Source organism: Solanum tuberosum, unplaced genomic scaffold, assembly GCF_000226075.1.
Source record: "Solanum tuberosum cultivar DM 1-3 516 R44 unplaced genomic scaffold, SolTub_3.0 scf00283, whole genome shotgun sequence".
NCBI classification, from domain to species: domain Eukaryota; kingdom Viridiplantae; phylum Streptophyta; class Magnoliopsida; order Solanales; family Solanaceae; genus Solanum; species Solanum tuberosum.
In genome coordinates this window covers 494,940-516,932 of record NW_006239207.1, presented here as the reverse complement: position 1 = coordinate 516,932, position 21,993 = coordinate 494,940, and the positions used below count along the sequence as shown (strand labels likewise).

Sequence of the window (21,993 nt, the reverse complement as noted above, 5' to 3'; positions counted from 1 at the left end):
TTAGAATAGTAAAATCATCTCAACAATAAGGATATGAAAAAATAAAGGCATAACACATAAATATGCCTCTTTAATTTGGCTTTAAATCACATTTATGTCCTTCAACTTTGAGTGTGCACAAGTAGACACTTAAACTTGTATAAAGTTGAACAAATAGACACACATGTCCTACATGACATCCTACATGTCATTTTTTATCCTACGTGGTGTCCGACATGTATTGTGCCATGTAGGACTTGTGTGTTTACTTGTTCTACTTTATACAAATTTAAGTGTCTACTTGTGCATAGCCAAAGTTGGAGGACATAAACGTAAAATGTCATTTTTTATCCTACGGTGTCCGACATGTATTGTGCCATGTAGGACTCGTGTGTTTACTTATTCTACTTTATACAAATTTAAGTGTCTACTTGTGCATATCCAAAGTTGGAAGACATAAACGTAAAATGAAGCCAAGTTAAATGACACATTTATGTATTATGCCATAAATAAAATATCTACTTAAAAAAGCAATTTTGACATAGGAACAATTTGGATCTTTTATTTATTCGAAAAGCATCTTATGCTTTCTTTGCTTTTGTAGATTTATATTCGAAAAATGAATCGAATCCAAATCACTTTTACTTTTTCATTGTTTATTTTATTCTTAAAAAATTAAAACAAAAGATAAATTTTGAAGAGACGATAAAAAGAAAAAAAGAGTTAAAAATTTGTTGCATCGAATTGTATATTTGAAGCATTTCCTAAAGACTCTCCGTATCAAGGATGAGTGAATACTTACAAAGTTATTTTTAGTTTAACCAATTTGGTAGCTAATAATCATATAGCTCCTATAACATCATGAAAAAATCAGGTATTGTAGACCAAAAACTTATGCATAACCTTCTTTATATACTAGCAAACTAAACTTACAAGATACAACCACACAATATTTTGATACAAACAGCTTCTTCCCTATATCTACAAACTAGACTTGCAAGATACAACAATCACACATGTTTAGATAGATACATAACATAACAAAGCCTATGCATCCTCAGTATCACTGATAGTTGGACGAGTATCGATGTAGAATTCAGTGTCAACTCCGTCAACGATCCTACCCCTGTTAACAAACAACCAGAAGAACATGTAATGTTATATGGAAGAGATTCAAAACAGGTGGATGTTTTCATGTATACATGTTGAATGTGAAATCAACAAGAAAAAAGAGGCACCTTTCGAGAACAAACTTCTTTTCTTTATACTTCTGGCTTTCCTCGTGTGCAGCCTCCTGCATGATAGAAACGTAGAGTGCTAGTTGTTAACAAAATTTCCGGTGTAGGTATATCATGCATGTGCAATTGGTAACATATTTATACGGCAAGAGGGCTAACTATTTAACTCCTCTTTTTGTGTGTGCACTTGTTTTGGTATCTATGTCTACATGCACGAGAAATAGAGAGAGAGAACGAAAGGGAATACATATTTCCAGCCAACAATTTGCCCACAACAGCAACAAAATATATCTGCTACCGTGTGCATCCCAGAAAGCATCGCCCTTTCCTCCTGAGGTCCAACAGTTACATTCACCCTGAATCACAAAATCAGGCGGACCAGTCAGACCTCTGCATATATATCGAATGGTGCACAATTGCAAAGTGTTGGGAAAGCAGAGGGAAGATGATGCTAGTAAAATATCAGCTATTGCACTGCCAAGGCTTCTATGATCATTGACCATAGAAATAAAAAAGAAGCGGTAATCTTTAGTCCTTACCAACTGGATCTATAAAATGGATTTCTTTTTCTTTTCAAAGAATTCCATTTTTCTCATTTTCTGATCATGTTTTTTGAAAAACTCATTGCCGTGGATCCTTCACTTTCACTACATCGAAGTGATTGCCTCGTGAAATAGCAATAGAACTTTTCCATACATTTGTAATTTGTGGTCTAATTCGACAACATCTTGCTTCAAAAATCAGAGTCGGTAAGAGTAAAATTCGAGAAAAAATGTGCATATCTGGTAATCCTTTTAATATCCCAGTTGGAATCGAAACTTCCTATTTGTGAGAAAGAAAAAGGAGAGGTTTGTCTAAAATCTTTCTTATAAGTGATACCTCTTGGGAACCCAAATCTATAAGATAGGACGGATGAGAGAAAATATACATGTTCCACTACTAGCAAAAGCAAACACTAATTTCTATTCAAATACATCTTCAGCTCAACAGCCATGTTCAATGCACAAAATCAAGTTGCTGATTTTAGTGCATTCAAGTGGTATGGTTAAGTTGGATGCTGTTGCTAGCATTTAATTGTTCAGTAACGTGAAAACAATATATGGGAGCAATATTGAAATTGGGAACTCTTTTGGATTCACTAATAAGTCATCGTCGCTAGAAAGGAAGTCTTTTCTTCTACATATAACATCTGTCTAGAGGCTAAAGTTATATTACAGTTCATACAATGTGAGTTCCTCAATCCACTACAATTTAGAAAGCATGAAGATGGATGTGAAATGCATATGATTAGTTGCAGACACATCGACATGGTAAATTTTGAGAATTTGACACAAGGGATGAAGGATAGATCAATTCCATAACACTGACAATCATGAATATATCATACAGAGAAAAGACGGCATATAAAACATAAGGTTAATATAGCAAATATCTTTTTTTTTAATAAAAGAATTTAATACTCCCTCTATCCCAATTTATGTGACTACATCTCAATCCTCTTCCCAATACCATAACTAGTAAGATAGGATACAAAAGAATGTGACAGATAGCAGTCTCAAATGAATGCATGATTATCAACGAAGTCAATTCAAGTGTGAAACAAGCAGATTAAGTCATAAAACAAAACTGGTTATGCTCAATGTGTAGTTCAGAAATTAATAGGCACTCACACTTTATTGAACAAGTAGGCTTTTCCCCTGCGGCAATGAAATCCCTGACCATAAAACCAACCGTTAAAAAACTACAAACCAAGCAAGCCAAAAGTGCAATTCTATGAATAAGAAATCGTGGCAGAAAATTTCCAGAAGGATAAAGATTGATTAAAATGCTGAATCACTCTCCAAGCCTAATCTTTGCGCATTTGGTAATTTAACTTTATGTTTTTTTACGTTGTGTTCTTCGAGTTTATAAGCACTTGCATGAAAATGGCATGTCAACATTTATAGCTATTTAAGAGAAAGACTTAAGTTTAATTGATTTTAGGGATAAGACATATTTGACAGAACGATAATCAATAATTATATTCAAAATATAGAAATTAACTAATGAGCTAAATCTTAAATCCATTTACAAGATTCGTTCCGCATTGATCATCCACACAAAAATGTACTTTATTCTGCCATATAAAATAACAATATACCTAGTGTAATTTCACAAGTGGAGTTTAAGAAGGATATAATGTACACATACCTTACCCCTATCATTGTGGGGGTAGAAGGAGAGGTTGTTTCCTAAAGATCCTCGACTAAAAGAAAGGTTTTTGAAGTAGGGGTGCAGGGCAAACAATGTTTTGTTATATTATACGTTCTCTATAACAACATTGTGCTATGCAACCAAAACATATCAGGACAAATGATGTTGTTACAAAGAGATTTGATTGTATTATCACATACAATGGCATGAGAGTAAGCAAAGGTATTCAAAACATAACAAAAGACAGAATAGTTTACCAAATGGAGATATCGGTTACAAAATTCAAGCAAATTGTACATAATCCATTGTCAACGCTTCAATTATAACATCAATGCTTCCATAAATATCACAAAATATATCCATTTGGAAAGAAGTTAATAGCATGAGAGCAAGCAAAGGTATTCAAAACATAACAAAAGCCAGAATAGTAAACCAAATGGAGATATCGGTTACAAAATTCATGCAAATTGTACATAATCCATTTTCAACACTTCAATTATAACATAAACGCTTCCATATATATCACAAAATACATCCATCTCGAAAGAAGTTAAAAACTTTTCCGTCAACTTTGAAAAATTAAGCTAGGTGACATTTATTATAAATTGGTACAGATCACATAACTAATGATAGAAACCAAATCACTTCCAACTTGAAGGGTAATAAGCATGAATACCATAGTCCATACCTAGTCTTCCAATTATCAAGTTGAATCACTTTCTTCACAGCCCAGAATGAAACAAACAAACAAAGCAAAAAGCATGACTACTCTCCACACATTCTTCCATACATTATTAAAAAAAAATCACTTTTTTCCCAGAGTTGAACTCCGAAAAACATGTTTGGACACAAAATTCTTCAGGAACTCAACTTCAAGTTGAGTTGAATTCTAGAATTTCAAGTCACTTTTTGGACACAAAATCACTTTTTTCACTCTAAATTATCAAAAACAACTCCATTTTTTATTCATGGCCAAACAATATCAATTTTCACTTTGAAAAAAAAAATACACTTCTTTTTCAAATTTCACAGTGAAACATGGCTAAACGCCTACGTTCTACATGACTTGACATACACGTGCCGAAAAAAACTAGCATAAGCAAATGATCATGCAAGAACATTTCTTTTCTTTCTAGTTGCCCTGTTTTCTCCTTTGGTTATACTTTTGGAGGATGTGTAGGCACAAACACCATCTAATTATGCAAAAACAAGAAAATACCATCTAATTATTCTATCTCAAAACAAAAAAAATACCATCTAATTATGCAAAAACAAGAAAACACCATCTAAGTATTCTTTCTCAAAACAAAAAAATACCATCCAATATGCAAAAACAAGTAAATAAAAGCTAATTACTCAAAGAAACAACAAGCCCCAAAAGGCCAAAACCCAATGAAAAGCTCTATAATAAAGATAAGATTTTTATTTATAAAAACTTAGCTAGAAAGGGAAATTGAAGAAATGGTTACCCTAGAAACAAGGTCATCAGCAAGAGCAAGGTGGGTTTTGCAGAATTTGCACTTGTAAATCCTGCCTTCAAGATCTACAACAAATATCCTTCCCATTTTCAATGGAAAATCAACAAAACCCACAAAACAAGAATTGATTTTTTTTGGTCAGTTGTGATAGTCAGCTAGTGAGCTTGTGGGAGGACTCTTTGGGGTTCCCGTTTAAGTTTATGTGGGGTTATGTCACAATTTTTTATTTTACATGCATTAAGGAATTAAGTAAGTTTGTTATTTTATTTTTATTTAATTTTTTTAAAAATTAGTTGTTCAATTAATGAATATGAATTAATTTATTTTGATTAATTAATTTGATAAATTAACATGAATTATTCACTTAGTTTTTCTATGTTGGTCAAATGTATATTTCAATGTCACGTAAGACCAAATTAAAGTCTATAAATATCACGTAAGACCAAATTAAAATACAGTGTATTATATTACTAACTTATCATATATGTCTAAATTCATAATATGCATGAATGGAGCTAATGAAGTCTTGGGTTATTATAACTTGACTAGACCATTCTAACAATTATTAAGTTACCGTTTGGTATCAACAAATCCCCTGATATTTAGTAGATAGTCCAATAATAACTTAATTAAAATGGTATCTAGTCAACAATAATTTAATTTCTTACCAAGACTATATTATCATATCAAATCTTTGTTGTTGCATTCTTTTTTTTTTGGTAATAAGAGTTACATTATCTCAAAGCCCTTAATTTCTTTGAAATGCTTCTCATTTTCTAATGAGATTAAGTAATTGGATTAATTTTTAAAAATAAAAATAAAAATTGACAAATAAATATATGGTAAGTTGGTGGAACAATCAAATGCAAATTTAAAATAGATTGCATTATATCAAATATTTCAACTTTATTCTCGTTTTTGTATCTGATCATTAACTCCTTTCCTTTCTTTTCTTTTTGAAATCTGATTGTTTTAATAATAAATAGAGTATATATAACAAAAATAAAATAAAAAAGTTCTTCATTTTTCCCAATTGTTCTTGCTCAAAAATTCAATTCTTCTCTCTTTTATGATAAGTTAAGGTTCTGCTTTTGATGATCATATGGCCAATTTGGAGGCTCAACGCTTGTAAGTGTTTATGTGTGATATATCACCAATTATTTATAGCAAAAGCTATTAAACTTTAGTGTTATTTTATACTTATATGAATGATGATTGATACACTTGATAATTATATTTGTTTTCCTAATTTTGTTTTGATTTTTGTTGTATGTGAATTTTTCCCTTTTTTTGACTATTATTAATCATGTTTATCCATTAATTTGGTTGTATTTTTTCAGACTTGATCAAGTCATTCTTGATTACATGTTTATAAAAGGTTTACATGAGACTAGAGAGACATTCCGCCGTGAAGTTTTTGCTAATCAAAATTATTATGGTAAGAAAGTCTTTTTAATAGTAAAAACTTATATATGTGTTTTTAGTAATGGATGTTTTTACTAAAATGGTTGTATATTCGTATGCTTAAATTATTTGATAATTCTTACATATGAATATATGGTACTTAGCGTCCGTTTGGATTGACTGGAAAAAAAAAGTAGTTTTTAAAAAGTAATTTAGATGACTTTTAAGTTAAAAATAAAAAGTAGGGAGGGTTCTACTTTTGGTTTTTAAAACTTTTTTAAGTCATTTCAAGTTATTTTATTTTACACAGATCTGATAGTGTTAAGAGCCATCTCATCCCTATTCTTTTTCAATTTACAAAAACCCATTAAATTTGGTGGAATCTGGATACATCCCGATACATTGCATCCAGATTTCGGATACATCTAGCAGCATCTCGATTTCGGATACATCACTCAATGTCTCGATACATCGCGTACGTCTCGATACATTGCGTAAAGTGATATATCCGACCAATACATTGTGTGAAGTGATGTATCTGACCGATATATTGCGTAAAGTGATGTATCCGATCGATATATCGTGTAAAGTGATATATCCGAGAATAGGAGAGACTAGAATATAATTTTTTGTAATTTTTTCAAATGGTTGAGAATTTTAGAGAATAGGGTAAAATAATTTAGGTGATTTTTCCTTATTTTTAACTTTGTCAAACAGTCTGATCAAAAGCTAAAAATGACTGATAATTATATTTGACCAACTTTTAAGTCAATCCAAACAGGTTTTTAGTGTGTTAACTATCCTTTATTATTCATATGCATGTGAAATAATAAATTCTTAATGCATGTGGAATAAAAAAGTGATGTGATAATGTGATATCAAACTTTGATGTAATAATTGTTTGATTTTTTGATTCATTTCAGCTGTCAATTCTTCTCAAGAAGCATTCCTGCAAATGTGGTGGAATAAATTCTATGAAGCATATAGCTTTGTGTACCCAAACGTTCCTATGCTCAATGTTGAATCCGTTGATAAGGTGTTACCCAAGAACTTTTTCTATACTTATTCATGTTTAAATTGATATGAATATATATTATTTCCAAACTAAATACTACCTGATTTGTAATTTTTTTCAGGTATCGTCAACACTCGAAAACGTCGTTACTAACAACGTTCATACACATCAATTAAATGCTTCTGATGATCATACGATGGAAAATACATCTAATAATGTGATGGACATACCGCTTTCACCTGATATGTTAGAGTGGCTGGAAAAAGAACCAATTTTAGAGGTTTCTGAACGAATGAATGAAATGAATGAGATTGATTTTGAAGTACCTGCAAATGCTTTGCTTACTTCACCAGAACTTATAGATGCAGGTTTGTTTCTTATTTAGCTTTAATGAAAATAATTACTTCGACACAAGTATTAATAAAATTTTCATATCTGGTTTGGTTGCCATATTTGGGATAACTTATCCCATCATTTATACCATAGTGATGGAATAAGTTATCCCAGGATAACTAATCTTGGGATAACTTGTCCCACCATTTATACCATAGTGATGGAATAAGTTATTCCAGAATAGCTAATCCCAGGATAACTAATCTTGGGATAACTTGTTCCCAACCAAACGAAGAGTTTTCTTTAGTACTATATCTTATAGCAAGGATCTTCTTTTGTGTTGTACCTACAGGGAATAATACATCTATTCAACAAGCATTTCATCAAGAATGGCCATCTAATGTAACAATGCATATTCAAGAGGAACAATTTCCAGGAATTACTACTGTATCATCTCCGCGACAAGTAGTTTTACCTGAGGGAGCAATTGAATATTACTATGGTAATAAGCTCTACCATGCTCTTACAAGTGATGGAGATTTCCTTCCTAGTCACATTGAAGGTGGAAACGTTGCAGGAGTAAGTTGAATATAATACTCGTTTTTAAGTATTTAAGAGACAAAATATATGTTATACTGATTAAGAACTTATTTTTGTTCTCTTTTTGGATAGGTGTTTGGTGATACAAATCAAAGAAACTCATGGAATGAAATAGCAGAACAACAAACAATGGATTCTCCTGAAAGAATTTTGAGAAGAGAGGGAAAACAACCTATGGTGGAGACTGGAAGAAAGAGGAAATCTCCATTGAGTTCTCTGGGATTAGTAAGATCAACTTCTTGAATCCCTTCATGTGATTATGTTTTCATTTTGCTATGTTATTGACATAAAGGGGTGGTAAAATGAGTAAAATTTATGATTTATCTGTTCGATTCAGATTAAATATGGATCAATCCATATTATACATGGCTATTCATTAATTGCACTCCCCTTAAGTGTGTAAGGGTGTAAGAATTTCTAAAAAGTACACTTACTATAAGGGTGTGTTTAGTATGAAAGAAATATATATTTTTTTTAAAATTTTAATTTTTTTATGCTTAGTTAATTTTAATTTTTTGGAAAATATTTTTTAAATAAACATATTTTCCTCTATTTTAAGAAAAATGACTTCTACACTGTATGGAAAAAAATATTCAAAACTTTTGTTAAATCAGAAAAATATTTTCTAGGAAAAGAAGGAAATATTTTCCTTCATACCAACCACCATAAACAGAGAAAAGGAATAAGAAAAAAAATCTTGTAATTATTTGTTTACATACTAAAAGAGTGGATAATATGGATATCTATTTGATTTATCCATATAAAATATGAGTCAATTTAGATATTTTAATTTATTCATTTTCACGTAACACATTTTCGATCTGACCCTGAATCGACTCATTAGTTTGCCATCCCTATTAACATACATCATCATTTTTTTTGAGAATGAACTTCCCTTTCTTAGTTTTTTCTTGTCTCTCTATATAAAATCTTCAAATACTTTATTCTTGCATATATATAATATATATTCCTGAGTTGTAGGTTGAGAAAGAAATTGGAGGTCGAAGTAATTCAATCGTTGTATCGACGCAAAAAGATAAACCAAAAGGTATGTAACAAAAATAGTTAATCCTATATAAGAATTGTACATATTTTTTTGTTAGGGTCAATATTCACCTAGATATGTTGTGTATTTAATGTTCTTATATTGAGGAAATGAATTTATTACCATAATATAATTGACTTTATATTACTTTACAGGGTTTTTTCTAAAAAATATTCATAACTATCGTGCTACAAATATTGAGCTCTTATGTTGTCACTTTAATACACAAGGAGAGTTTTTGGCTACTGGTGGACATGACAATAAGGTTTGTCTTATTTATTTTTTGTCAAATGGGAAAACACTTTTTTAAATCTCTAGCTTTTTTTGTTAATTAATTTGTATTGCTTTTTATGTTTTTAGGTTATGATTTGGAATTTGGGAAATAACGATTTTAGTAGTAGAGAAGGTCATAGTCAGGATATTACAGATATTCGTTTTAGACCAAACTCAACAATGTTTGCAACATCTTCTCTTGACAAAACTGTGAAAATATGGGATGCAGCTGAGGTACAATCTCTATTTCCATAATTAAAAAAATTATTCTCTTAAAGTTCTTGTGAAAGATTTATTTTCCGAAGAGTGTTGGAACGAATCTGTAACAAGGGACGATTTTAGATTGTGATTTTATATGGTATAATTCGTCTTTGTATGTGATTACGCTTTCTGACTAGTAAAATAAATTCAATGGTTTTGTAAACTATGTGTTTGATTATATTCTTCAATTTTTTTAAAATTTGTCTATATTACAACCATGATATTGTACATATGTCATCATTTTATCATTATCCAGCCAACAAAGACTTATAGAAACCTTGAAGGACATCATGGGCATGTGATGTCAGTTGATTATCATCCAACAATGGTGGATCTTCTCAGTTCTTGTGATCACAACAATGAGATTAGACTGTGGAATGTCAATGGAGGTGATTGCATGCTCAGTCTTAAGGTTGGTGTCTCTATTTTCTTCTTTTTTATTTTTACTTTTAAATGTAACGCTCCAACTTAAGACAAAAGGTTTCATATGAATAAAAATATAGGAGAGATGTTGGGCAGATATATAAGTAAGCATGTCTTATCAATTAGTGACGCGTATTAAAATCATGCAGGTCTTGAGCAATATCACTAGCGGGATATACCGTTACCTCTATTTAACATGTGGAGACTTCATAATTTGATAGTTAGCTGCTTTTGTTGTTTATATTTAAATTTAGAGATTTCTTAATTGACTGATTTGAAATCATTGTTGAATTTGTTTTACATAAACTCCTGGATTTAATTGTAGTAAATAATTTTCTTACCTTTCTTTCTTTTTTATTCCAACCAATTTCAAGATTTTAAAGATTAAGAGTGGATTATTATGTGAATATATACATGCAAAAAGATGTTTTAGAAAAGAAAATTTATTTGGTAATGTTATTTGAACCAATATTCTTATTAGACTAAACAACATATATACTATACAATTTTCAAAATATAGTGGTTTGTATAGAATTAACTACTCTGTCTCAATTTATATGATTTACTTTCCTTTTTAGTCCGTCTAAAAAATAGAGTATTAACACATTTCTATTCTTAAACTCCGTGTCAATGCAGGGAGGGAGTAGACAAGTTAGATTTCAACCTCAACTTGGGAGCCTTTTGGCAAGTTCTACCAATAATATCATAAATATTTTTGATATTGAGACTCAAACCATCCAGAAAACATTACAAGTAAAATGCTTATATATTCTTTATTATTAGTCAAACTTACATGTTGCATAACTATATTGTATAACTGCGATTTCATTTTCTATGATTTATAGGGACACGATGGAAACATTCTTTCAATCTGTTGGGACGTAACTGGAAAATACATTGCATCAGTGAGCGAAGATAGCGCACGAATATGGTCTATTCGTGAAGGAATGTGGATATTTGAATTGCTCTCTGGTGTGAATAAGTTTCAATCCTGCATTTATCACCCAGGCCGAATTCTAGCGTTGGTGATTGGTTCTAATAAGGTATATTCGTAACCTTAGAATGTTTTAGATATTAAATCCTCTCGAAGAATTAATAACTTTTTATTTGACCCTATTTGATACATGTCAAATGTTTTTGCAGGTTTTGGAGTTGTGGAATCCAATGTGTAAAGCAAACATAACTTCATCATATAGAGCACATGATGGTATAATTTCTTCATTAGCAGGTTTACGTGGTAAAGGTATTATAGCTTCAGTGAGTCATGATCGATGGATCAAGATATGGTCATAATGTATCTGTGAGAAATTCGGAGCAAAATCGATGGCTTGTGTACCTTGTGGCGGAAGTTTTTGATTTTTCTATCAAAATGAATTGTTTGAAAGTTGGATTGGATCGGTCCACATGGGCAATCCACGACCCAAAACTTACAGTATTTTTGTTTTCTTATCAAAATTGCATCAATAACTTATCCCTTGTTTGGATGGTTGCTACCCATTGGATTGGATTGTGTTGGTAATTTAATTACAATGTTTGTTTGGATTGTTACTTAAATTTTATTTGTATCGTATTGTTTAAATTCATCGTTAGGTAATGATGAAAAGACCTATTTTATGTAACGATTGACTTGGTGTGATCGTATCGTTACCTTAAAATTTTCTTTCTCATTTTGTCTTCATTGATTGCTGAATAATTATATTTCATCTTTTATCCTACCTTTTCTTTGTAGCTCTATTCCGTACCCTACTTTTTCCTATAGATTTATCATTCAAATTATAACTGTGTGACATTATATAACTATGGAGAACGATATAATATTATTAAACACTGTCTTCATTAAAATAATACAACACATACCCATCAATGAGGTTGTATCTCATATCAAGGAAGGTGACCTTATATATCTTTTTCCTTTTTTATCGTGTTTTTTATTCTCTCGTTTTTTAAGTGAAAAGTTCTAAAATTTTCAATAACAAATATTTTGTAACTGAAGTTTTATATTGAGTTTTACCTGAATATAGTGAAAGTTAATTGAATTGAATGAAAATAACAATTTGACTCTTTTTGAATCGCAACTTTTTTTCTACCTCTAATAAATGTATCTCTTCATCTTTAAAGTTATATAGGATGCAAATAAGACAATAAAATATAGGGTGCAAATTGACTCCTTTGTTGACAACAATTGTCTTTCTTTTTTATTAGGAAGTATACGAAAAATATATTGAAAATCATATAAATTGCAATACTGTTTACATTAAGGAAAAATTATGTTCTCTAAATATCAGATATTAGACACAACTATTCATCTTAAATTTTACATAACAAAACTAGAAAGCTACACAGCCTTAAACACAACAATAATCACCCAGCAGTAGTTCAAACATATCTTTAGGTGTAAGAAAAGTTGTTCCACCTAAAATTAATTCGACTTCAGGCCTGTTGCTCTCGGATAATGCCTCCTGAGCTTCTCGAACCTATTGATAGAACAAGGAGGGATTGTTATTTCACGTAGCACCAACGAGCATACTTCAATTGAAAGAGAAAGGATAACAGTGTTTTATAGTGATAGAACAAGGAGGGACTGTTATTTCATATAGCATCAACGATGTCAAGTAACTCTGTCCACCAATGCTAGGACAGATGAGAAGAATCACCTAGTGTTTTTTGTCTCCGATGAGTTTAGAACCTAAGACCTCAGGGTTCTCAACCACTTCATTGACAACTAGGCCACACTCTTGGTTGCCCATCAACGAGCATACTAGCAGTGTTTTATAGTCTTTTCGCTTTATTAACTAATATCTTAACCGTTGTTGCATATGTGCGTTGCAAATTCATTAAACCAAAATGAAAGCAGATACATGAAATGCACTGAAGAGTTCAAGGAAAACAAACCTCTACACCATTTATGCCTCCCACAACAAACACGAGAATAACATCGTGATCTGCTAGACTTGGTTTAGCCTGCAAAAATTCCAGAATCACATCAGCAACTTAGGCTAGCAATGAAAATATTGATATCTAATTGAATCATACCTGCCCAAGGCCGAATCTCCCAAACCCGCTTTTGAATAGGCGGCCAACAGTAGATGAATGATACTCTAAGCCAGGTACTTCATGCTTATCTAACACCCTTGATAGCACTTTATAAAGCAGTCCTTTGTTTGAGTAAGGATCATCATTGAACTTACTCAGAGACTGTGACCACTCTCTGAATGAAACATTCTTTTTTAAGCTGGACAATTTGTGAAAGAATTTGAATAGATTATCCACCCTATCACGTAATTCTAACTTTAATTGCATGTCATCATACACTTGCTCTTTTCTTTTATCTTTTCCAGAATCTTCATCACCCCAACTACCCCAATCGTCATCATCAAAATCAATGCTTTCGGTATTAGAAAGATCTTCCTTCTTCTCTTCTGATTTTCTGTTAAAGTTGGCTTCTAGATCCTGAGTTAAACCTTTCAGAAACTTTAATTTCGCAACTGTTGGGTTCTCAACAATCGCATCAACAATTGCTTCTTTCATAAAATGTTCCTCTTGCCAAGAGAAAGGACCAACAGTCCCAGAAGATGGGAAATTCTCACCTGCCAATATATATCCAACAACTGTGAGTAGCAGAGCATCTTGTAGAGTAAGAAGCCCCCGTTGAGCATCCATCTTATTATTACCCTGTGAACTAACTAACGCACTTTTATTTATGAGATCACTAATTTGAGCAGCAAGACTTTGGCTTGTGTCCCCAGCATTTACGTTCAGTATCTTCTCAGCACTGCTAAATGCATCCCATTTAGCACTATGTGATTCATCTAATGCAGATAGTGCTGCTGCTGCTAGCTGGATAATTCCTTTGTTTTTCGCCAGCAATGACTGGCTTTTAGCTAATGCCTTAACCATAGTCTGCAGATCTGATTTTGAAGCATAACCAGGACGGATTTTTGCATTCAATGATATATTTTCTCGACGTAAGCTTTCTTGCAGCCATTTCTTGATCAGCACAGCCCCATCTTTTGTTCTTCGCTCTAGTATGGCTTCTAGGTACGGTGTTCCATGAAAATTTTCCGTAGAGACGAAAGAACCACAAAGGTCACTCTGAAAATCTTGTGAGGACATTTCACCACTAAGTTTAGTGCTAAAATTCACCAACTCAACCATCTGAGAAGTTGAGTCTCTTGAATTCCAACCACGGAGAAATGCTTCAACGCTTTCCACCAGCTGAAAGTTGTAAGAACTTGAAGTATCCTCTCTTAGGAAATTATTAAGTGGTATCTGAACGGTGAGGGGAGAACGTTGCAAGTAAGCAGGGCCAAGTTTAACCTGGCTTTGGGAGCTTTTAGATTGACTCAAGGATGCCATCCGTTCTCTGTGAGGCAATGATGAAAACATTTGATCCACAAGTGAATCCCCATGATAGCATGGAGTAAGAAGGTCAAGAGTGCGGTCAATGAGTAATAGCCCTGCAGATCTCTTACGTCGACCGACATCATAAAGACTTGACATGTCTGTTAGAAGCTTTCCAACAGTTTTTGAAACATCACCCAGGGAAAATATCTCAAATTTCAGGTCCATCTACAAATTGAATAAATTAGCTTTCAAAATACAGGCTGAATGAGGCAAAATCTAAAAAAAACATAGATAACACGATTGCAATTCAATATATCAGTTGTTCAAAATCCATAATAGATTATTGCGATACATTTTTACTTTCTAAATGAAAATGTCCCACTATTTACCTTTTATTTCCACAAAGAGCTTAACATTGTGTTTATCCTCATGTTTTTTAAAAGAAGAAAAGGTCCAAGCTTGATCCTATAAATACTATTAGAAATTGCTCAATTTTTCCCTCCACTAGACCTTTGGTCCTTTCATACCCTTACCATTAGCAAATTGTCTCATACTCTCTTGCCATTAACAGAGCTCCAACATGAAATTGGTGGCCTCCACATGTCCAAATTTACCTCTGAATTGACTATGGTTTAACATTAACTTCAGATTGGAGCTCTGAAGAATCAAGGGCAAAAAATGAGACTTTCCTGATGGCAAGGCCGCGGGGGTAAGATTAGACAAAAAATCCGATAGACGGAAAAGTTGCTCAATGTCGCATAATACATGGTAAATTCTCCCTTTTTAACTAAAGAACATTAGTTGTACCTTTCATCTGTTATTATTAATTTAATTAATCTTGTTTATTAAAATTAAATATTCAGTGGAAAGCAGGTTTATTCCTTTAGGAATTTCATCTTTTTACAACTTTACAGCTAAATGACCGTTATCCTTAAATCTAACTGCTGTTTTTTGTTTTTATAATGGAATCCAACAACTAGTGTTTGTTATGTGTGTGTGTGTGTTAATTACCAATTATATAGTACTTTTGTATAATCCAAGTAGTATTCAATACATATAAATGGTGCATTGCAGAGGCTTGTACCAAGACAGAGATATGCCATCCTAAACACATTGTTAGTGAGAAGGTGTAGTCAAATTTCACTACCATTCTGGATAACAAGGATGCCAATTGGTGGACATCTTTTTTATTTTCAATATATGAATCACGATAGAAGAGAACATTCAAAATCGGTAAAGAAATTTTCAGACAAGTGAAAGCATGATTACCTTTGCCGCCAGATGATAAAGAAATTGAGCGGTAAGAGTTGCCCCAGGAGGGACATCCTCACCATCAGCAGTTGTCCCAGTACTTATTGGAGGTAACCCAAAGCTTATAGAGTTATCATGTTCAGCGGATAGGTACGCTTCGGCAACTGATCCTTCTGAAGGCAAGACAAAGAATCTAGGTGAAAAAGGACACAAGACCAGAGGGAAGTGATGCACAGAAACTTTCAACTTTTTCCGTACATCTTCGGTCCGGTCAATTACACTGTCTTCATATGAATTTTGTGCACTTGCAACAGAACTGAAATTAAAAGGCTCCTCTTCCCTGGTGGTTAATTGTGACCATCCTTCATCTTCAGCGGACGTACTTTCCTTTACTATGCTTTCTCCGGTATGACTAGAGTTCATCAGAAACTTTCTGGCAAGCTCCTCATAATCTTGGACAAGCAAAGATTCATATTCACGATATGCATCCGGTCCTAAAGGTGATTCAGGATATGCTGAGTGACCTGTCTGAAATAAGTGAATTTGGGCATACACTTAAATTGAGGTAAGACATTGCAGATTGATCATACAAGAAGCTATTAAGTGACAATTTCCTATGTACATTGGGTGGGAATGCCAATGACATATTTAAGACCTAACATATACCAGTAAAATAGACAACCTCGAAATCATTGCAGTAGGACATTAGTCCAAAAGCACTAGACTAAATTTCTTAAAACAGATAAAAGTACTTTCAGTTCACAGTGCAGCCTTCTTTGATTGAGATCTGTTGGTGAACCGAGAGTATTTGATATGACAAGCAACTCCAGTGCCAATATTGAACTTATTTGATACATTAGCTTCATCAGGATTTATTGACAACCTATGTTCGCAACTAATAGAAAAGTGACACAGTGATTACAAAGAGACAGACCATCAATAACATGAAATAAGGTCAGAAGAAAAAGACGTTATCCTGGCTAGAAGTAATTTTCCATTATATCTGTAACTAACTTGAAAACATGGCCTTACAAATAGTCTAACACTGAGTTCAGTGAAACTAAACAAATTAAGTTATAGTTGTGGTGACCAGCAAATTTCATCTAGAATGGGGAAGCCACTCGTGGATGAAAGAAAATGATTTCCATTGAAACTTTTCTATCCATCCTGTATTCTCTGCCGAACCCCCCTAAGTGAAGGTAATATGCTCAGTACCTTCACTTAGCAGTGCTTGGAAGCTTTCTTTTGTCCTACTAAGACCAAGAGGACAAACTAACCTTGGCCACAACACATTTCAATAACAATATGACTATCCTTTCATTCACAATCAGAGTACATAATGACAAATATATCTTGAGATAACATCTAGTAGTTTCACCTTCAATTAATTAGAACGGCATTGTTGTATGGAGTGGAGTGTTGGTCAATTGAGAATTATCACGTTCAGAAGATGAAAGTGGTTGAAATATGCTGAGATGGATATTTCAATAACAATATGACTATCCTTTCATTCACAATCAGAGTACATAATGACAAATATATCTTGAGATAACATCTAGTAGTCTCACCTTCAATTAATTAGAACGGCATTGTTGTATGGAGTGGAGTGTTGGTCAATTGAGAATTATCACGTTCAGAAGATGAAAGTGGTTGAAATATGCTGAGATGGATGTCTGACCATACTAGGAAGGATAAGATTAGAAATGAAGCTATCCAGGACAAGGCGAGAGTGGCTTCAATGGAGGACAAAATGTGAGAGGCCAGACTGAGATGGTTCGGGCATGTGAAGAGGAGGTGTACGGATTGTCCCGATGTGAGAGGTTGGTCATGGATGATTTCAGGAGAGGTGGTTGTAGACTGAAGAAGTAATGGGAAAGGTAATTAGACAGGACATGACCCAGCTGCTGCTTACTGAGGACATGACCCAGCTGCAGCTTACCGAGGACATGACCTTAGATTGGATATGAAGGACATGGATTAGATAGAATGTTAGTGGGTAGTCCAGTGTTGTGTAGCTTATTATATCATATGAGTAATAGTACTCTTGTTCTATTGTTTCTTGTACTTTCATTATTTCTTCTTCTGAACTGCTTTGGGCTGCTCCTGCTACTATTGTCTTTTTCCTTGAGTCAGGGGTCTATCAGAAACAACCTATCTACCTTGCTTGAGGTAGAGATAAGGTCTGCGTACACTCTACCCTCCCTAGACCCCACTTTGTGAGACTACATTGGGTATGTTGTTGTCATTTTTTCTTGTAAAGGAACAGGAAAGAGAATCTGCATGAAATTCTGGACGAGCATACATATAAAAGTTAAAAATCTTACAGTAAGTTATTCTATTTTCATAGAGACATATATACTGAGTACCAACCAAGAAAGATCTGCATGTCTCCCATTTTTCCTAAAGCTTAAAATTGATTCAGACGTAATGGATGGATATATGTATATTATCTTTTAATAAAGAATAATGTGGTTGATGTAAGCAAAACAACAGGTAATACAACCAATATATATCAGGTATCACTATCGAATTTAATGAGTAGAAAATCTCAGAAGAACATTTTATCCACGGGCACAAAAAGTACCTCTGAAATGCATGTAAATATAGCACAGCTGCAGAGAGTCTGAAATGCACTCAGGCAACGTAAAATGTATCTATGTGCATCACTTAGAAGCCGTGACGTGATGACAACAATTTTTTTTGCAGGCCCAGAAGTCAAATTCCAATCAACCACCTACAAGGAAGACATTGACGACTGGTTCAATCAAAGGTAGATCAAAAACTGGAAAAGAATCAATACAAGAGGCTCCTTTTTTGTGGTTGTGTATATATATAGCAGTTTTCTTTTCTTCGTAGTAAGAATTTTATGAACACTTTAACATTCTGTCCAATAATCTACTGCAGATGCTTACACGCTAGCCATGTGCATGATTCACAGTAAGTGATACGTTCCTTAACTATTCTCAAGGAGCTATTTTTTGTTAATACAAAATCAATCAATGTTTTCCCTCTCCTTTTTTTTTTTTTGGGAGGGGGGGAGAGAGAGAAAAGAGAATAAAGCCTACAGCTTCTTTTTTTTCAACTCTTAATGAGGACTTCCTTTATTTTTTTCACAAGCAATTGTTAACGCTGAGTTAGGAATTCTTCATGACAATTCAAACTAAATATTTACAATCATATTACATTTAGGACACATAACAATAACATGCAGTTTTCAAACACAAACTACTTCTCCTGAAGTGGAAGCATATCATGTTTCCTTTTCCAATGTGAAGTGAAGCTACTAGCCTACTACTTACGGAGTTTGGTGCGCATCTGTGATTATGCAACTTAAACTATATCATGATATTAACTAAAAGATAATTCAAGCAACAAATTCCAACTCAACTAAAATAAGTATAGCTATTGTTACCTTATCAAGAGGAGACATTTTCTCCAAGCTGCAAATGGCATGTGCACCAAGCTCCAAAAACAGAGAGAATGCTCCAACATATTCAAAGCTTTCGGTACACCCTGCATCCAGATAAATTATGGCATCTCTAATTTCATCTGATATCTGCAAAAAAAGATATAGAAAAAGTTTTAAGTTGACTAATTGCTCCCCAAAATTCAGGAGAAAAATCAAGTTAAAATCATTCACCATGCTGCCTTCAAAGAAAAGTTCCAGTAACTACACAAGTACAGAAGTGCCTTTTGCTTATTATATAGATTAGTACAGGTGAGGACTCGCTCACTTGGTGAGCTCCCTGCCTTCCACAGTTGAGGTGGAGAGTTCAAACCCCAGTAGTGATAGCATTCCCTTCCCCTTTCCTCCCCTCCCCCTTCCCCCCATGCAATAAAATAGTTTTTAGAAAAAAAGTACATAGGTGAGGAAAAACAGAAGAGAAATAACATATAAACTATTTTGCCTTCTATAAAAGTAGAGTTGACCTAATTCTCTAATTTTCTGGATATTTTATTAGAAGAGAAGGTAAAGAGACTAGATTAAATTTTCATCACATTCTAGAATCTATCATAATAACAACAACAAGAGCTACAATTACGAGGCTTCAACCCAAAACAAGTAGGGATCGGCTATATGAATCTTCGTTGCCCATGTTGCTCCATTTAAGTTTATCGAAGTATGATGTTACATAAAAATTAGATTAAAAATAAATTAAGAAGCACTATTAATAATATTTTCTTCCATAGATGACCAGACTAAGACTCCTCAAAAACATTGGACCTAAAGTAAATAGACTAGCATGCCTAAAGTGTAACAACAATTATACCAACTAATTGGTATCGCCTATATAGATCTTGTTCTTCCATGTTAGTCCTATTTTTCGCTAGGTCTGCATGGACCCCAAGAGATTGTGAATCCTTCGAGACAACTTCCTTCCATGTAATTTTAGCTCCAGAGGCCAATGTAGAACATGACTAAACCACCTCAAGTGATCTATGTGTATTACTTGCACCTTCCGACAAATATTGTCAACTTTAATCTTTTTTAATCTTGTATGATCAACCATTAATTTTATCATTTGAATCTATGTAACACTCATTATAAGGATATGTTTCTTTTCTAAATTCTATCGGAAAAGAAACGGCATTAAATGAATATGACCTTTTTCCTTCGCTTTAAGTATATGCGACCTGGAGTTTCCTCGGTAATTAGAAAGGGAAAAAATAGGGTATCAACGTTGTTCCTTCTTAAACATAAGAAGACAATAATAATAAAATTGGAGAAGTGATTGTTGAGTTTAGCTATTTCTACCAATATAATCTACCATCACAAATTAACACGAAACTATCCTTCTTCCTCCCTTGCATTTTATTTATCATGTAGTCAACCGACCAAATAGAAAACCTCACAAGCATAACATAAAGTAGAACATGTAAAATCTACATGTCATGAATTCAAAGTTCTCCCTCAATCTATTCTCCAAAGTATTATAAAACTTTCAGGCACTATTAACATCCATGTGTGTGGCTTCGCAGTTGAAAAGACTGGAATGAGGATCACAAAAGAAAATGGTTAGAATCCCAACAAAACCAGAATTTAGGTGATTTTTCTGCATGTAAATTACCTTGTTGGTGTTAGTGGGAGGATCAGGGTACCCAATAGGATAGTCGAGTGACTGAATGTCAATCAATAAAACAAAATATATGTTTCAAAAAAAGATTTTGGAGCATTATATCTGCCTATGAGAAAAGCATAACGACTATCGGTCCGAGTACTGATGTACATATTATGATGAATCTCAGAATCTTTGGGCCTATAACAGAGCAGAATGGATATAGAGGAATCATGTAGCCTATACAATTTAGTTTGGGATTGAAGCACAGTTGATATAACCAAAATATTCATAAAACAAAGAAATTCGTGATCTCTTTAGCATGGTTAGACACTAGCCTGAACTCCTTAGCTACTTAGATATCAATTCCTAAAAATCATTTCCTCCCTAAATTCTAGCGATGCAGTTCAACCTTCAAAGCAGATAAATTTGCGACTGCTCAATTTGATCAGTAGTAGAACTGAGTAAACAATTCAAACTTGACAATTTTAATAAATTGAACAATGTATGATTAACGGGAAAATACTCCGGGATTGAGAGAATACTCACTTGTCTAATGGAATCCATACAACACTTGATCACATCAACCGTCGCCATAATTCCTCTCACGCGATGTAGCCGGTGCCGGAGCAAGATATATTTCCGGCGAATTTCACTTCAATCACAGTTCGATGGCCCGGATCAACTGGATTGTGAACGCAGCATAATCACGGACCCGCTGGGCTTCTAGTGGGCTCTCTCTTGTGATGTGGAAAATAGATGCTCTATTTAATTAATAGCCAAATTTAATAAAGTTTTTAAAGTTTAGTCGCATCAAAATTGGTCTAAAGTTTCAAACTTTAAATATACAAGTTCGAAGTTGGATATAGTAACGGAAAATTAGACAAAAGTTCGACTTTAAAAATTAACGTGTCAAACTTGAAGCGTTTCGGATGAAATTAAATCAAAAGACTCGAAAGTTGAAATATTGAGAGGAGATCACATCTAAACTTTGGAACTGATTAGAGGGTATTTGAACTAGTTGGGATTGAAAAAAATCATCTGTAATGTATACTTCATTGTATCAACATTATTATGTATGTATATATATATATATATA

The 21,993-nt window shown here is 33.2% G+C and overlaps 3 protein-coding genes across 3 annotated transcripts; 1 reads left to right on the top strand and 2 right to left on the bottom strand.

Annotated features, from left to right (window-relative positions):
* Positions 1-858: 858 nt before the first annotated feature.
* LOC102584877 (protein yippee-like At5g53940) lies at positions 859-5,087 on the bottom strand. Its single transcript, XM_006358908.2, has 5 exons — positions 4,880-5,087; positions 2,888-2,931; positions 1,465-1,573; positions 1,218-1,273; positions 859-1,105 (listed from the first exon to the last, which is right to left on the bottom strand). Exons 1-5 carry the CDS (start codon positions 4,973-4,975, stop codon positions 1,027-1,029), a joined length of 384 nt encoding a protein of 127 aa, XP_006358970.1. The 5' UTR covers positions 4,976-5,087; the 3' UTR covers positions 859-1,026.
* Positions 5,088-10,144: 5,057 nt separating this feature from the next.
* LOC107062920 (transcriptional corepressor LEUNIG-like) lies at positions 10,145-11,583 on the top strand. The gene is made up of 4 exons (XM_015314160.1): positions 10,145-10,231; positions 10,879-10,995; positions 11,088-11,285; positions 11,386-11,583. The coding sequence occupies exons 1-4, from the start codon at positions 10,145-10,147 to the stop codon at positions 11,533-11,535; spliced, it is 552 nt and encodes a 183-aa protein (XP_015169646.1). The 3' UTR covers positions 11,536-11,583.
* Positions 11,584-12,448: 865 nt separating this feature from the next.
* Positions 12,449-21,631, bottom strand: LOC102584550 (sec1 family domain-containing protein MIP3). Its single transcript, XM_006358907.2, has 7 exons — positions 21,444-21,631; positions 19,250-19,393; positions 18,422-18,571; positions 15,856-16,365; positions 13,276-14,811; positions 13,135-13,203; positions 12,449-12,716 (listed from the first exon to the last, which is right to left on the bottom strand). The coding sequence occupies exons 1-7, from the start codon at positions 21,489-21,491 to the stop codon at positions 12,588-12,590; spliced, it is 2,586 nt and encodes an 861-aa protein (XP_006358969.1). The 5' UTR covers positions 21,492-21,631; the 3' UTR covers positions 12,449-12,587.
* Between the last annotated feature and the right edge of the window lie 362 nt (positions 21,632-21,993).

Bases quoted from the DNA above. Each gene is read 5' to 3' on its own strand.
- LOC102584877 (XM_006358908.2), bottom strand. From the start codon at position 4,975: ATGGGAAGGATATTTGTTGTAGATCTTGAAGGCAGGATTTACAAGTGC. The intron at 1,574-2,887 runs GTGAGTGCCTAT...TTTGTGATTCAG, and splicing joins GCCTACTTGTTCAATAAAGT to GGTGAATGTAACTGTTGGAC. The intron at 1,106-1,217 runs GTGCCTCTTTTT...GTTTGTTAACAG, and splicing joins AAGAAGTTTGTTCTCGAAAG to GGGTAGGATCGTTGACGGAG.
- LOC107062920 (XM_015314160.1), top strand. From the start codon at position 10,145: ATGGTGGATCTTCTCAGTTCTTGTGATCACAACAATGAGATTAGACTG. The intron at 10,232-10,878 runs GTTGGTGTCTCT...GTGTCAATGCAG, and splicing joins ATTGCATGCTCAGTCTTAAG to GGAGGGAGTAGACAAGTTAG. The intron at 10,996-11,087 runs GTAAAATGCTTA...TATGATTTATAG, and splicing joins CCATCCAGAAAACATTACAA to GGACACGATGGAAACATTCT.
- LOC102584550 (XM_006358907.2), bottom strand. From the start codon at position 21,491: ATGGCGACGGTTGATGTGATCAAGTGTTGTATGGATTCCATTAGACAA. The intron at 19,394-21,443 runs GTGAGTATTCTC...CTTTTTTTGCAG, and splicing joins GTATGGATTCCATTAGACAA to ATATCAGATGAAATTAGAGA. The intron at 16,366-18,421 runs GTACTTTTTGTG...CACTTATTTCAG, and splicing joins TATTTACATGCATTTCAGAG to ACAGGTCACTCAGCATATCC.